We start from the raw sequence: 14403 nt of genomic DNA, 5'->3' as shown, positions 1-14403 counted from the left end.
CCCCCGCGGCCGGCGGGGGGGGGGGGGGGCCCCCCGCCCGCCCGCCCCGGCGCCCCCGCGGCACCCGCCCCCCCCCCCTCTCCCGGGGGCGACCCCATGAGCCGCGGCCCCCGGCCGGTGCCCGCCCCGCCCCCCCCTCCCCCCCCCCCCCCCGCCCCCGGCCACCCCCGCGCCCCCCAGCCGCGGCCGCAGCCCCCCCCGAACCACGGGGTCCCCCGACCGCCCCCCCCCCCCCCCCCCCCCCCCCCCCCCCCCCCCCCCCCCCCCCCCCCCCCCCCCCCCCCCCCCCCCCCCCCCCCCCCCCCCCCCCCCCCCCCCCCCCCCCCCCCCCCCCCCCCCCCCCCCCCCCCCCCCCCCCCCCCCCCCCCCCCCCCCCCCCCCCCCCCCCCCCCCCCCCCCCCCCCCCCCCCCCCCCCCCCCCCCCCCCCCCCCCCCCCCCCCCCCCCCCCCCCCCCCCCCCCCCCCCCCCCCCCCCCCCCCCCCCCCCCCCCCCCCCCCCCCCCCCCCCCCCCCCCCCCCCCCCCCCCCCCCCCCCCCCCCCCCCCCCCCCCCCCCCCCCCCCCCCCCCCCCCCCCCCCCCCCCCCCCCCCCCCCCCCCCCCCCCCCCCCCCCCCCCCCCCCCCCCCCCCCCCCCCCCCCCCCCCCCCCCCCCCCCCCCCCCCCCCCCCCCCCCCCCCCCCCCCCCCCCCCCCCCCCCCCCCCCCCCCCCCCCCCCCCCCCCCCCCCCCCCCCCCCCCCCCCCCCCCCCCCCCCCCCCCCCCCCCCCCCCCCCCCCCCCCCCCCCCCCCCCCCCCCCCCCCCCCCCCCCCCCCCCCCCCCCCCCCCCCCCCCCCCCCCCCCCCCCCCCCCCCCCCCCCCCCCCCCCCCCCCCCCCCCCCCCCCCCCCCCCCCCCCCCCCCCCCCCCCCCCCCCCCCCCCCCCCCCCCCCCCCCCCCCCCCCCCCCCCCCCCCCCCCCCCCCCCCCCCCCCCCCCCCCCCCCCCCCCCCCCCCCCCCCCCCCCCCCCCCCCCCCCCCCCCCCCCCCCCCCCCCCCCCCCCCCCCCCCCCCCCCCCCCCCCCCCCCCCCCCCCCCCCCCCCCCCCCCCCCCCCCCCCCCCCCCCCCCCCCCCCCCCCCCCCCCCCCCCCCCCCCCCCCCCCCCCCCCCCCCCCCCCCCCCCCCCCCCCCCCCCCCCCCCCCCCCCCCCCCCCCCCCCCCCCCCCCCCCCCCCCCCCCCCCCCCCCCCCCCCCCCCCCCCCCCCCCCCCCCCCCCCCCCCCCCCCCCCCCCCCCCCCCCCCCCCCCCCCCCCCCCCCCCCCCCCCCCCCCCCCCCCCCCCCCCCCCCCCCCCCCCCCCCCCCCCCCCCCCCCCCCCCCCCCCCCCCCCCCCCCCCCCCCCCCCCCCCCCCCCCCCCCCCCCCCCCCCCCCCCCCCCCCCCCCCCCCCCCCCCCCCCCCCCCCCCCCCCCCCCCCCCCCCCCCCCCCCCCCCCCCCCCCCCCCCCCCCCCCCCCCCCCCCCCCCCCCCCCCCCCCCCCCCCCCCCCCCCCCCCCCCCCCCCCCCCCCCCCCCCCCCCCCCCCCCCCCCCCCCCCCCCCCCCCCCCCCCCCCCCCCCCCCCCCCCCCCCCCCCCCCCCCCCCCCCCCCCCCCCCCCCCCCCCCCCCCCCCCCCCCCCCCCCCCCCCCCCCCCCCCCCCCCCCCCCCCCCCCCCCCCCCCCCCCCCCCCCCCCCCCCCCCCCCCCCCCCCCCCCCCCCCCCCCCCCCCCCCCCCCCCCCCCCCCCCCCCCCCCCCCCCCCCCCCCCCCCCCCCCCCCCCCCCCCCCCCCCCCCCCCCCCCCCCCCCCCCCCCCCCCCCCCCCCCCCCCCCCCCCCCCCCCCCCCCCCCCCCCCCCCCCCCCCCCCCCCCCCCCCCCCCCCCCCCCCCCCCCCCCCCCCCCCCCCCCCCCCCCCCCCCCCCCCCCCCCCCCCCCCCCCCCCCCCCCCCCCCCCCCCCCCCCCCCCCCCCCCCCCCCCCCCCCCCCCCCCCCCCCCCCCCCCCCCCCCCCCCCCCCCCCCCCCCCCCCCCCCCCCCCCCCCCCCCCCCCCCCCCCCCCCCCCCCCCCCCCCCCCCCCCCCCCCCCCCCCCCCCCCCCCCCCCCCCCCCCCCCCCCCCCCCCCCCCCCCCCCCCCCCCCCCCCCCCCCCCCCCCCCCCCCCCCCCCCCCCCCCCCCCCCCCCCCCCCCCCCCCCCCCCCCCCCCCCCCCCCCCCCCCCCCCCCCCCCCCCCCCCCCCCCCCCCCCCCCCCCCCCCCCCCCCCCCCCCCCCCCCCCCCCCCCCCCCCCCCCCCCCCCCCCCCCCCCCCCCCCCCCCCCCCCCCCCCCCCCCCCCCCCCCCCCCCCCCCCCCCCCCCCCCCCCCCCCCCCCCCCCCCCCCCCCCCCCCCCCCCCCCCCCCCCCCCCCCCCCCCCCCCCCCCCCCCCCCCCCCCCCCCCCCCCCCCCCCCCCCCCCCCCCCCCCCCCCCCCCCCCCCCCCCCCCCCCCCCCCCCCCCCCCCCCCCCCCCCCCCCCCCCCCCCCCCCCCCCCCCCCCCCCCCCCCCCCCCCCCCCCCCCCCCCCCCCCCCCCCCCCCCCCCCCCCCCCCCCCCCCCCCCCCCCCCCCCCCCCCCCCCCCCCCCCCCCCCCCCCCCCCCCCCCCCCCCCCCCCCCCCCCCCCCCCCCCCCCCCCCCCCCCCCCCCCCCCCCCCCCCCCCCCCCCCCCCCCCCCCCCCCCCCCCCCCCCCCCCCCCCCCCCCCCCCCCCCCCCCCCCCCCCCCCCCCCCCCCCCCCCCCCCCCCCCCCCCCCCCCCCCCCCCCCCCCCCCCCCCCCCCCCCCCCCCCCCCCCCCCCCCCCCCCCCCCCCCCCCCCCCCCCCCCCCCCCCCCCCCCCCCCCCCCCCCCCCCCCCCCCCCCCCCCCCCCCCCCCCCCCCCCCCCCCCCCCCCCCCCCCCCCCCCCCCCCCCCCCCCCCCCCCCCCCCCCCCCCCCCCCCCCCCCCCCCCCCCCCCCCCCCCCCCCCCCCCCCCCCCCCCCCCCCCCCCCCCCCCCCCCCCCCCCCCCCCCCCCCCCCCCCCCCCCCCCCCCCCCCCCCCCCCCCCCCCCCCCCCCCCCCCCCCCCCCCCCCCCCCCCCCCCCCCCCCCCCCCCCCCCCCCCCCCCCCCCCCCCCCCCCCCCCCCCCCCCCCCCCCCCCCCCCCCCCCCCCCCCCCCCCCCCCCCCCCCCCCCCCCCCCCCCCCCCCCCCCCCCCCCCCCCCCCCCCCCCCCCCCCCCCCCCCCCCCCCCCCCCCCCCCCCCCCCCCCCCCCCCCCCCCCCCCCCCCCCCCCCCCCCCCCCCCCCCCCCCCCCCCCCCCCCCCCCCCCCCCCCCCCCCCCCCCCCCCCCCCCCCCCCCCCCCCCCCCCCCCCCCCCCCCCCCCCCCCCCCCCCCCCCCCCCCCCCCCCCCCCCCCCCCCCCCCCCCCCCCCCCCCCCCCCCCCCCCCCCCCCCCCCCCCCCCCCCCCCCCCCCCCCCCCCCCCCCCCCCCCCCCCCCCCCCCCCCCCCCCCCCCCCCCCCCCCCCCCCCCCCCCCCCCCCCCCCCCCCCCCCCCCCCCCCCCCCCCCCCCCCCCCCCCCCCCCCCCCCCCCCCCCCCCCCCCCCCCCCCCCCCCCCCCCCCCCCCCCCCCCCCCCCCCCCCCCCCCCCCCCCCCCCCCCCCCCCCCCCCCCCCCCCCCCCCCCCCCCCCCCCCCCCCCCCCCCCCCCCCCCCCCCCCCCCCCCCCCCCCCCCCCCCCCCCCCCCCCCCCCCCCCCCCCCCCCCCCCCCCCCCCCCCCCCCCCCCCCCCCCCCCCCCCCCCCCCCCCCCCCCCCCCCCCCCCCCCCCCCCCCCCCCCCCCCCCCCCCCCCCCCCCCCCCCCCCCCCCCCCCCCCCCCCCCCCCCCCCCCCCCCCCCCCCCCCCCCCCCCCCCCCCCCCCCCCCCCCCCCCCCCCCCCCCCCCCCCCCCCCCCCCCCCCCCCCCCCCCCCCCCCCCCCCCCCCCCCCCCCCCCCCCCCCCCCCCCCCCCCCCCCCCCCCCCCCCCCCCCCCCCCCCCCCCCCCCCCCCCCCCCCCCCCCCCCCCCCCCCCCCCCCCCCCCCCCCCCCCCCCCCCCCCCCCCCCCCCCCCCCCCCCCCCCCCCCCCCCCCCCCCCCCCCCCCCCCCCCCCCCCCCCCCCCCCCCCCCCCCCCCCCCCCCCCCCCCCCCCCCCCCCCCCCCCCCCCCCCCCCCCCCCCCCCCCCCCCCCCCCCCCCCCCCCCCCCCCCCCCCCCCCCCCCCCCCCCCCCCCCCCCCCCCCCCCCCCCCCCCCCCCCCCCCCCCCCCCCCCCCCCCCCCCCCCCCCCCCCCCCCCCCCCCCCCCCCCCCCCCCCCCCCCCCCCCCCCCCCCCCCCCCCCCCCCCCCCCCCCCCCCCCCCCCCCCCCCCCCCCCCCCCCCCCCCCCCCCCCCCCCCCCCCCCCCCCCCCCCCCCCCCCCCCCCCCCCCCCCCCCCCCCCCCCCCCCCCCCCCCCCCCCCCCCCCCCCCCCCCCCCCCCCCCCCCCCCCCCCCCCCCCCCCCCCCCCCCCCCCCCCCCCCCCCCCCCCCCCCCCCCCCCCCCCCCCCCCCCCCCCCCCCCCCCCCCCCCCCCCCCCCCCCCCCCCCCCCCCCCCCCCCCCCCCCCCCCCCCCCCCCCCCCCCCCCCCCCCCCCCCCCCCCCCCCCCCCCCCCCCCCCCCCCCCCCCCCCCCCCCCCCCCCCCCCCCCCCCCCCCCCCCCCCCCCCCCCCCCCCCCCCCCCCCCCCCCCCCCCCCCCCCCCCCCCCCCCCCCCCCCCCCCCCCCCCCCCCCCCCCCCCCCCCCCCCCCCCCCCCCCCCCCCCCCCCCCCCCCCCCCCCCCCCCCCCCCCCCCCCCCCCCCCCCCCCCCCCCCCCCCCCCCCCCCCCCCCCCCCCCCCCCCCCCCCCCCCCCCCCCCCCCCCCCCCCCCCCCCCCCCCCCCCCCCCCCCCCCCCCCCCCCCCCCCCCCCCCCCCCCCCCCCCCCCCCCCCCCCCCCCCCCCCCCCCCCCCCCCCCCCCCCCCCCCCCCCCCCCCCCCCCCCCCCCCCCCCCCCCCCCCCCCCCCCCCCCCCCCCCCCCCCCCCCCCCCCCCCCCCCCCCCCCCCCCCCCCCCCCCCCCCCCCCCCCCCCCCCCCCCCCCCCCCCCCCCCCCCCCCCCCCCCCCCCCCCCCCCCCCCCCCCCCCCCCCCCCCCCCCCCCCCCCCCCCCCCCCCCCCCCCCCCCCCCCCCCCCCCCCCCCCCCCCCCCCCCCCCCCCCCCCCCCCCCCCCCCCCCCCCCCCCCCCCCCCCCCCCCCCCCCCCCCCCCCCCCCCCCCCCCCCCCCCCCCCCCCCCCCCCCCCCCCCCCCCCCCCCCCCCCCCCCCCCCCCCCCCCCCCCCCCCCCCCCCCCCCCCCCCCCCCCCCCCCCCCCCCCCCCCCCCCCCCCCCCCCCCCCCCCCCCCCCCCCCCCCCCCCCCCCCCCCCCCCCCCCCCCCCCCCCCCCCCCCCCCCCCCCCCCCCCCCCCCCCCCCCCCCCCCCCCCCCCCCCCCCCCCCCCCCCCCCCCCCCCCCCCCCCCCCCCCCCCCCCCCCCCCCCCCCCCCCCCCCCCCCCCCCCCCCCCCCCCCCCCCCCCCCCCCCCCCCCCCCCCCCCCCCCCCCCCCCCCCCCCCCCCCCCCCCCCCCCCCCCCCCCCCCCCCCCCCCCCCCCCCCCCCCCCCCCCCCCCCCCCCCCCCCCCCCCCCCCCCCCCCCCCCCCCCCCCCCCCCCCCCCCCCCCCCCCCCCCCCCCCCCCCCCCCCCCCCCCCCCCCCCCCCCCCCCCCCCCCCCCCCCCCCCCCCCCCCCCCCCCCCCCCCCCCCCCCCCCCCCCCCCCCCCCCCCCCCCCCCCCCCCCCCCCCCCCCCCCCCCCCCCCCCCCCCCCCCCCCCCCCCCCCCCCCCCCCCCCCCCCCCCCCCCCCCCCCCCCCCCCCCCCCCCCCCCCCCCCCCCCCCCCCCCCCCCCCCCCCCCCCCCCCCCCCCCCCCCCCCCCCCCCCCCCCCCCCCCCCCCCCCCCCCCCCCCCCCCCCCCCCCCCCCCCCCCCCCCCCCCCCCCCCCCCCCCCCCCCCCCCCCCCCCCCCCCCCCCCCCCCCCCCCCCCCCCCCCCCCCCCCCCCCCCCCCCCCCCCCCCCCCCCCCCCCCCCCCCCCCCCCCCCCCCCCCCCCCCCCCCCCCCCCCCCCCCCCCCCCCCCCCCCCCCCCCCCCCCCCCCCCCCCCCCCCCCCCCCCCCCCCCCCCCCCCCCCCCCCCCCCCCCCCCCCCCCCCCCCCCCCCCCCCCCCCCCCCCCCCCCCCCCCCCCCCCCCCCCCCCCCCCCCCCCCCCCCCCCCCCCCCCCCCCCCCCCCCCCCCCCCCCCCCCCCCCCCCCCCCCCCCCCCCCCCCCCCCCCCCCCCCCCCCCCCCCCCCCCCCCCCCCCCCCCCCCCCCCCCCCCCCCCCCCCCCCCCCCCCCCCCCCCCCCCCCCCCCCCCCCCCCCCCCCCCCCCCCCCCCCCCCCCCCCCCCCCCCCCCCCCCCCCCCCCCCCCCCCCCCCCCCCCCCCCCCCCCCCCCCCCCCCCCCCCCCCCCCCCCCCCCCCCCCCCCCCCCCCCCCCCCCCCCCCCCCCCCCCCCCCCCCCCCCCCCCCCCCCCCCCCCCCCCCCCCCCCCCCCCCCCCCCCCCCCCCCCCCCCCCCCCCCCCCCCCCCCCCCCCCCCCCCCCCCCCCCCCCCCCCCCCCCCCCCCCCCCCCCCCCCCCCCCCCCCCCCCCCCCCCCCCCCCCCCCCCCCCCCCCCCCCCCCCCCCCCCCCCCCCCCCCCCCCCCCCCCCCCCCCCCCCCCCCCCCCCCCCCCCCCCCCCCCCCCCCCCCCCCCCCCCCCCCCCCCCCCCCCCCCCCCCCCCCCCCCCCCCCCCCCCCCCCCCCCCCCCCCCCCCCCCCCCCCCCCCCCCCCCCCCCCCCCCCCCCCCCCCCCCCCCCCCCCCCCCCCCCCCCCCCCCCCCCCCCCCCCCCCCCCCCCCCCCCCCCCCCCCCCCCCCCCCCCCCCCCCCCCCCCCCCCCCCCCCCCCCCCCCCCCCCCCCCCCCCCCCCCCCCCCCCCCCCCCCCCCCCCCCCCCCCCCCCCCCCCCCCCCCCCCCCCCCCCCCCCCCCCCCCCCCCCCCCCCCCCCCCCCCCCCCCCCCCCCCCCCCCCCCCCCCCCCCCCCCCCCCCCCCCCCCCCCCCCCCCCCCCCCCCCCCCCCCCCCCCCCCCCCCCCCCCCCCCCCCCCCCCCCCCCCCCCCCCCCCCCCCCCCCCCCCCCCCCCCCCCCCCCCCCCCCCCCCCCCCCCCCCCCCCCCCCCCCCCCCCCCCCCCCCCCCCCCCCCCCCCCCCCCCCCCCCCCCCCCCCCCCCCCCCCCCCCCCCCCCCCCCCCCCCCCCCCCCCCCCCCCCCCCCCCCCCCCCCCCCCCCCCCCCCCCCCCCCCCCCCCCCCCCCCCCCCCCCCCCCCCCCCCCCCCCCCCCCCCCCCCCCCCCCCCCCCCCCCCCCCCCCCCCCCCCCCCCCCCCCCCCCCCCCCCCCCCCCCCCCCCCCCCCCCCCCCCCCCCCCCCCCCCCCCCCCCCCCCCCCCCCCCCCCCCCCCCCCCCCCCCCCCCCCCCCCCCCCCCCCCCCCCCCCCCCCCCCCCCCCCCCCCCCCCCCCCCCCCCCCCCCCCCCCCCCCCCCCCCCCCCCCCCCCCCCCCCCCCCCCCCCCCCCCCCCCCCCCCCCCCCCCCCCCCCCCCCCCCCCCCCCCCCCCCCCCCCCCCCCCCCCCCCCCCCCCCCCCCCCCCCCCCCCCCCCCCCCCCCCCCCCCCCCCCCCCCCCCCCCCCCCCCCCCCCCCCCCCCCCCCCCCCCCCCCCCCCCCCCCCCCCCCCCCCCCCCCCCCCCCCCCCCCCCCCCCCCCCCCCCCCCCCCCCCCCCCCCCCCCCCCCCCCCCCCCCCCCCCCCCCCCCCCCCCCCCCCCCCCCCCCCCCCCCCCCCCCCCCCCCCCCCCCCCCCCCCCCCCCCCCCCCCCCCCCCCCCCCCCCCCCCCCCCCCCCCCCCCCCCCCCCCCCCCCCCCCCCCCCCCCCCCCCCCCCCCCCCCCCCCCCCCCCCCCCCCCCCCCCCCCCCCCCCCCCCCCCCCCCCCCCCCCCCCCCCCCCCCCCCCCCCCCCCCCCCCCCCCCCCCCCCCCCCCCCCCCCCCCCCCCCCCCCCCCCCCCCCCCCCCCCCCCCCCCCCCCCCCCCCCCCCCCCCCCCCCCCCCCCCCCCCCCCCCCCCCCCCCCCCCCCCCCCCCCCCCCCCCCCCCCCCCCCCCCCCCCCCCCCCCCCCCCCCCCCCCCCCCCCCCCCCCCCCCCCCCCCCCCCCCCCCCCCCCCCCCCCCCCCCCCCCCCCCCCCCCCCCCCCCCCCCCCCCCCCCCCCCCCCCCCCCCCCCCCCCCCCCCCCCCCCCCCCCCCCCCCCCCCCCCCCCCCCCCCCCCCCCCCCCCCCCCCCCCCCCCCCCCCCCCCCCCCCCCCCCCCCCCCCCCCCCCCCCCCCCCCCCCCCCCCCCCCCCCCCCCCCCCCCCCCCCCCCCCCCCCCCCCCCCCCCCCCCCCCCCCCCCCCCCCCCCCCCCCCCCCCCCCCCCCCCCCCCCCCCCCCCCCCCCCCCCCCCCCCCCCCCCCCCCCCCCCCCCCCCCCCCCCCCCCCCCCCCCCCCCCCCCCCCCCCCCCCCCCCCCCCCCCCCCCCCCCCCCCCCCCCCCCCCCCCCCCCCCCCCCCCCCCCCCCCCCCCCCCCCCCCCCCCCCCCCCCCCCCCCCCCCCCCCCCCCCCCCCCCCCCCCCCCCCCCCCCCCCCCCCCCCCCCCCCCCCCCCCCCCCCCCCCCCCCCCCCCCCCCCCCCCCCCCCCCCCCCCCCCCCCCCCCCCCCCCCCCCCCCCCCCCCCCCCCCCCCCCCCCCCCCCCCCCCCCCCCCCCCCCCCCCCCCCCCCCCCCCCCCCCCCCCCCCCCCCCCCCCCCCCCCCCCCCCCCCCCCCCCCCCCCCCCCCCCCCCCCCCCCCCCCCCCCCCCCCCCCCCCCCCCCCCCCCCCCCCCCCCCCCCCCCCCCCCCCCCCCCCCCCCCCCCCCCCCCCCCCCCCCCCCCCCCCCCCCCCCCCCCCCCCCCCCCCCCCCCCCCCCCCCCCCCCCCCCCCCCCCCCCCCCCCCCCCCCCCCCCCCCCCCCCCCCCCCCCCCCCCCCCCCCCCCCCCCCCCCCCCCCCCCCCCCCCCCCCCCCCCCCCCCCCCCCCCCCCCCCCCCCCCCCCCCCCCCCCCCCCCCCCCCCCCCCCCCCCCCCCCCCCCCCCCCCCCCCCCCCCCCCCCCCCCCCCCCCCCCCCCCCCCCCCCCCCCCCCCCCCCCCCCCCCCCCCCCCCCCCCCCCCCCCCCCCCCCCCCCCCCCCCCCCCCCCCCCCCCCCCCCCCCCCCCCCCCCCCCCCCCCCCCCCCCCCCCCCCCCCCCCCCCCCCCCCCCCCCCCCCCCCCCCCCCCCCCCCCCCCCCCCCCCCCCCCCCCCCCCCCCCCCCCCCCCCCCCCCCCCCCCCCCCCCCCCCCCCCCCCCCCCCCCCCCCCCCCCCCCCCCCCCCCCCCCCCCCCCCCCCCCCCCCCCCCCCCCCCCCCCCCCCCCCCCCCCCCCCCCCCCCCCCCCCCCCCCCCCCCCCCCCCCCCCCCCCCCCCCCCCCCCCCCCCCCCCCCCCCCCCCCCCCCCCCCCCCCCCCCCCCCCCCCCCCCCCCCCCCCCCCCCCCCCCCCCCCCCCCCCCCCCCCCCCCCCCCCCCCCCCCCCCCCCCCCCCCCCCCCCCCCCCCCCCCCCCCCCCCCCCCCCCCCCCCCCCCCCCCCCCCCCCCCCCCCCCCCCCCCCCCCCCCCCCCCCCCCCCCCCCCCCCCCCCCCCCCCCCCCCCCCCCCCCCCCCCCCCCCCCCCCCCCCCCCCCCCCCCCCCCCCCCCCCCCCCCCCCCCCCCCCCCCCCCCCCCCCCCCCCCCCCCCCCCCCCCCCCCCCCCCCCCCCCCCCCCCCCCCCCCCCCCCCCCCCCCCCCCCCCCCCCCCCCCCCCCCCCCCCCCCCCCCCCCCCCCCCCCCCCCCCCCCCCCCCCCCCCCCCCCCCCCCCCCCCCCCCCCCCCCCCCCCCCCCCCCCCCCCCCCCCCCCCCCCCCCCCCCCCCCCCCCCCCCCCCCCCCCCCCCCCCCCCCCCCCCCCCCCCCCCCCCCCCCCCCCCCCCCCCCCCCCCCCCCCCCCCCCCCCCCCCCCCCCCCCCCCCCCCCCCCCCCCCCCCCCCCCCCCCCCCCCCCCCCCCCCCCCCCCCCCCCCCCCCCCCCCCCCCCCCCCCCCCCCCCCCCCCCCCCCCCCCCCCCCCCCCCCCCCCCCCCCCCCCCCCCCCCCCCCCCCCCCCCCCCCCCCCCCCCCCCCCCCCCCCCCCCCCCCCCCCCCCCCCCCCCCCCCCCCCCCCCCCCCCCCCCCCCCCCCCCCCCCCCCCCCCCCCCCCCCCCCCCCCCCCCCCCCCCCCCCCCCCCCCCCCCCCCCCCCCCCCCCCCCCCCCCCCCCCCCCCCCCCCCCCCCCCCCCCCCCCCCCCCCCCCCCCCCCCCCCCCCCCCCCCCCCCCCCCCCCCCCCCCCCCCCCCCCCCCCCCCCCCCCCCCCCCCCCCCCCCCCCCCCCCCCCCCCCCCCCCCCCCCCCCCCCCCCCCCCCCCCCCCCCCCCCCCCCCCCCCCCCCCCCCCCCCCCCCCCCCCCCCCCCCCCCCCCCCCCCCCCCCCCCCCCCCCCCCCCCCCCCCCCCCCCCCCCCCCCCCCCCCCCCCCCCCCCCCCCCCCCCCCCCCCCCCCCCCCCCCCCCCCCCCCCCCCCCCCCCCCCCCCCCCCCCCCCCCCCCCCCCCCCCCCCCCCCCCCCCCCCCCCCCCCCCCCCCCCCCCCCCCCCCCCCCCCCCCCCCCCCCCCCCCCCCCCCCCCCCCCCCCCCCCCCCCCCCCCCCCCCCCCCCCCCCCCCCCCCCCCCCCCCCCCCCCCCCCCCCCCCCCCCCCCCCCCCCCCCCCCCCCCCCCCCCCCCCCCCCCCCCCCCCCCCCCCCCCCCCCCCCCCCCCCCCCCCCCCCCCCCCCCCCCCCCCCCCCCCCCCCCCCCCCCCCCCCCCCCCCCCCCCCCCCCCCCCCCCCCCCCCCCCCCCCCCCCCCCCCCCCCCCCCCCCCCCCCCCCCCCCCCCCCCCCCCCCCCCCCCCCCCCCCCCCCCCCCCCCCCCCCCCCCCCCCCCCCCCCCCCCCCCCCCCCCCCCCCCCCCCCCCCCCCCCCCCCCCCCCCCCCCCCCCCCCCCCCCCCCCCCCCCCCCCCCCCCCCCCCCCCCCCCCCCCCCCCCCCCCCCCCCCCCCCCCCCCCCCCCCCCCCCCCCCCCCCCCCCCCCCCCCCCCCCCCCCCCCCCCCCCCCCCCCCCCCCCCCCCCCCCCCCCCCCCCCCCCCCCCCCCCCCCCCCCCCCCCCCCCCCCCCCCCCCCCCCCCCCCCCCCCCCCCCCCCCCCCCCCCCCCCCCCCCCCCCCCCCCCCCCCCCCCCCCCCCCCCCCCCCCCCCCCCCCCCCCCCCCCCCCCCCCCCCCCCCCCCCCCCCCCCCCCCCCCCCCCCCCCCCCCCCCCCCCCCCCCCCCCCCCCCCCCCCCCCCCCCCCCCCCCCCCCCCCCCCCCCCCCCCCCCCCCCCCCCCCCCCCCCCCCCCCCCCCCCCCCCCCCCCCCCCCCCCCCCCCCCCCCCCCCCCCCCCCCCCCCCCCCCCCCCCCCCCCCCCCCCCCCCCCCCCCCCCCCCCCCCCCCCCCCCCCCCCCCCCCCCCCCCCCCCCCCCCCCCCCCCCCCCCCCCCCCCCCCCCCCCCCCCCCCCCCCCCCCCCCCCCCCCCCCCCCCCCCCCCCCCCCCCCCCCCCCCCCCCCCCCCCCCCCCCCCCCCCCCCCCCCCCCCCCCCCCCCCCCCCCCCCCCCCCCCCCCCCCCCCCCCCCCCCCCCCCCCCCCCCCCCCCCCCCCCCCCCCCCCCCCCCCCCCCCCCCCCCCCCCCCCCCCCCCCCCCCCCCCCCCCCCCCCCCCCCCCCCCCCCCCCCCCCCCCCCCCCCCCCCCCCCCCCCCCCCCCCCCCCCCCCCCCCCCCCCCCCCCCCCCCCCCCCCCCCCCCCCCCCCCCCCCCCCCCCCCCCCCCCCCCCCCCCCCCCCCCCCCCCCCCCCCCCCCCCCCCCCCCCCCCCCCCCCCCCCCCCCCCCCCCCCCCCCCCCCCCCCCCCCCCCCCCCCCCCCCCCCCCCCCCCCCCCCCCCCCCCCCCCCCCCCCCCCCCCCCCCCCCCCCCCCCCCCCCCCCCCCCCCCCCCCCCCCCCCCCCCCCCCCCCCCCCCCCCCCCCCCCCCCCCCCCCCCCCCCCCCCCCCCCCCCCCCCCCCCCCCCCCCCCCCCCCCCCCCCCCCCCCCCCCCCCCCCCCCCCCCCCCCCCCCCCCCCCCCCCCCCCCCCCCCCCCCCCCCCCCCCCCCCCCCCCCCCCCCCCCCCCCCCCCCCCCCCCCCCCCCCCCCCCCCCCCCCCCCCCCCCCCCCCCCCCCCCCCCCCCCCCCCCCCCCCCCCCCCCCCCCCCCCCCCCCCCCCCCCCCCCCCCCCCCCCCCCCCCCCCCCCCCCCCCCCCCCCCCCCCCCCCCCCCCCCCCCCCCCCCCCCCCCCCCCCCCCCCCCCCCCCCCCCCCCCCCCCCCCCCCCCCCCCCCCCCCCCCCCCCCCCCCCCCCCCCCCCCCCCCCCCCCCCCCCCCCCCCCCCCCCCCCCCCCCCCCCCCCCCCCCCCCCCCCCCCCCCCCCCCCCCCCCCCCCCCCCCCCCCCCCCCCCCCCCCCCCCCCCCCCCCCCCCCCCCCCCCCCCCCCCCCCCCCCCCCCCCCCCCCCCCCCCCCCCCCCCCCCCCCCCCCCCCCCCCCCCCCCCCCCCCCCCCCCCCCCCCCCCCCCCCCCCCCCCCCCCCCCCCCCCCCCCCCCCCCCCCCCCCCCCCCCCCCCCCCCCCCCCCCCCCCCCCCCCCCCCCCCCCCCCCCCCCCCCCCCCCCCCCCCCCCCCCCCCCCCCCCCCCCCCCCCCCCCCCCCCCCCCCCCCCCCCCCCCCCCCCCCCCCCCCCCCCCCCCCCCCCCCCCCCCCCCCCCCCCCCCCCCCCCCCCCCCCCCCCCCCCCCCCCCCCCCCCCCCCCCCCCCCCCCCCCCCCCCCCCCCCCCCCCCCCCCCCCCCCCCCCCCCCCCCCCCCCCCCCCCCCCCCCCCCCCCCCCCCCCCCCCCCCCCCCCCCCCCCCCCCCCCCCCCCCCCCCCCCCCCCCCCCCCCCCCCCCCCCCCCCCCCCCCCCCCCCCCCCCCCCCCCCCCCCCCCCCCCCCCCCCCCCCCCCCCCCCCCCCCCCCCCCCCCCCCCCCCCCCCCCCCCCCCCCCCCCCCCCCCCCCCCCCCCCCCCCCCCCCCCCCCCCCCCCCCCCCCCCCCCCCCCCCCCCCCCCCCCCCCCCCCCCCCCCCCCCCCCCCCCCCCCCCCCCCCCCCCCCCCCCCCCCCCCCCCCCCCCCCCCCCCCCCCCCCCCCCCCCCCCCCCCCCCCCCCCCCCCCCCCCCCCCCCCCCCCCCCCCCCCCCCCCCCCCCCCCCCCCCCCCCCCCCCCCCCCCCCCCCCCCCCCCCCCCCCCCCCCCCCCCCCCCCCCCCCCCCCCCCCCCCCCCCCCCCCCCCCCCCCCCCCCCCCCCCCCCCCCCCCCCCCCCCCCCCCCCCCCCCCCCCCCCCCCCCCCCCCCCCCCCCCCCCCCCCCCCCCCCCCCCCCCCCCCCCCCCCCCCCCCCCCCCCCCCCCCCCCCCCCCCCCCCCCCCCCCCCCCCCCCCCCCCCCCCCCCCCCCCCCCCCCCCCCCCCCCCCCCCCCCCCCCCCCCCCCCCCCCCCCCCCCCCCCCCCCCCCCCCCCCCCCCCCCCCCCCCCCCCCCCCCCCCCCCCCCCCCCCCCCCCCCCCCCCCCCCCCCCCCCCCCCCCCCCCCCCCCCCCCCCCCCCCCCCCCCCCCCCCCCCCCCCCCCCCCCCCCCCCCCCCCCCCCCCCCCCCCCCCCCCCCCCCCCCCCCCCCCCCCCCCCCCCCCCCCCCCCCCCCCCCCCCCCCCCCCCCCCCCCCCCCCCCCCCCCCCCCCCCCCCCCCCCCCCCCCCCCCCCCCCCCCCCCCCCCCCCCCCCCCCCCCCCTCCCCCCCCCCCCCCCCCCCCCCCCCCCCCCCCCCCCCCCCCCCCCCCCCCCCCCCCCCCCCCCCCCCCCCCCCCCCCCCCCCCCCCCCCCCCTCCCCCCCCCCTCCCTCCCCCCCCCCCCCCCCCCCCCCCCCCCCCCCCCCCCCCCCCCCCCCCTCCCCACCCCCCCCCCCCCCCCCCCCCCCCCCCCCCCCCCCCCCCCCCC

The 14403-nt window shown here is 99.8% G+C and overlaps 4 protein-coding genes across 4 annotated transcripts; all 4 read left to right on the top strand.

Annotated features, from left to right (window-relative positions):
- Nucleotides 1-241: 241 nt before the first annotated feature.
- On the top strand, nt 242-1165 carry LOC123603154 (formin-like protein 20; the record flags this gene model as incomplete). The annotated part of the gene is made up of 1 exon (XM_045487667.1): nt 242-1165. A coding segment is annotated over one exon (924 nt), but the record flags the coding sequence as incomplete, so codon positions are not given.
- A 4479-nt stretch (nt 1166-5644) lies between these two features.
- On the top strand, nt 5645-7141 carry LOC123603149 (basic proline-rich protein-like; the record flags this gene model as incomplete). Its single annotated transcript, XM_045487664.1, has 1 exon — nt 5645-7141. A coding segment is annotated over one exon (1497 nt), but the record flags the coding sequence as incomplete, so codon positions are not given.
- Nucleotides 7142-7178: 37 nt separating this feature from the next.
- On the top strand, nt 7179-8672 carry LOC123603150 (basic proline-rich protein-like; the record flags this gene model as incomplete). The annotated part of the gene is made up of 1 exon (XM_045487665.1): nt 7179-8672. A coding segment is annotated over one exon (1494 nt), but the record flags the coding sequence as incomplete, so codon positions are not given.
- Nucleotides 8673-10033: 1361 nt separating this feature from the next.
- On the top strand, nt 10034-11047 carry LOC123603153 (basic proline-rich protein-like; the record flags this gene model as incomplete). Its single annotated transcript, XM_045487666.1, has 1 exon — nt 10034-11047. A coding segment is annotated over one exon (1014 nt), but the record flags the coding sequence as incomplete, so codon positions are not given.
- Between the last annotated feature and the right edge of the window lie 3356 nt (nt 11048-14403).

Source organism: Leopardus geoffroyi, chromosome E1, assembly GCF_018350155.1.
Source record: "Leopardus geoffroyi isolate Oge1 chromosome E1, O.geoffroyi_Oge1_pat1.0, whole genome shotgun sequence".
NCBI lineage: Eukaryota > Metazoa > Chordata > Mammalia > Carnivora > Felidae > Leopardus > Leopardus geoffroyi.
The sequence above is the reverse complement of the archived record's forward strand: the minus strand, read 5'-3'. Positions and strand labels throughout refer to the sequence as shown.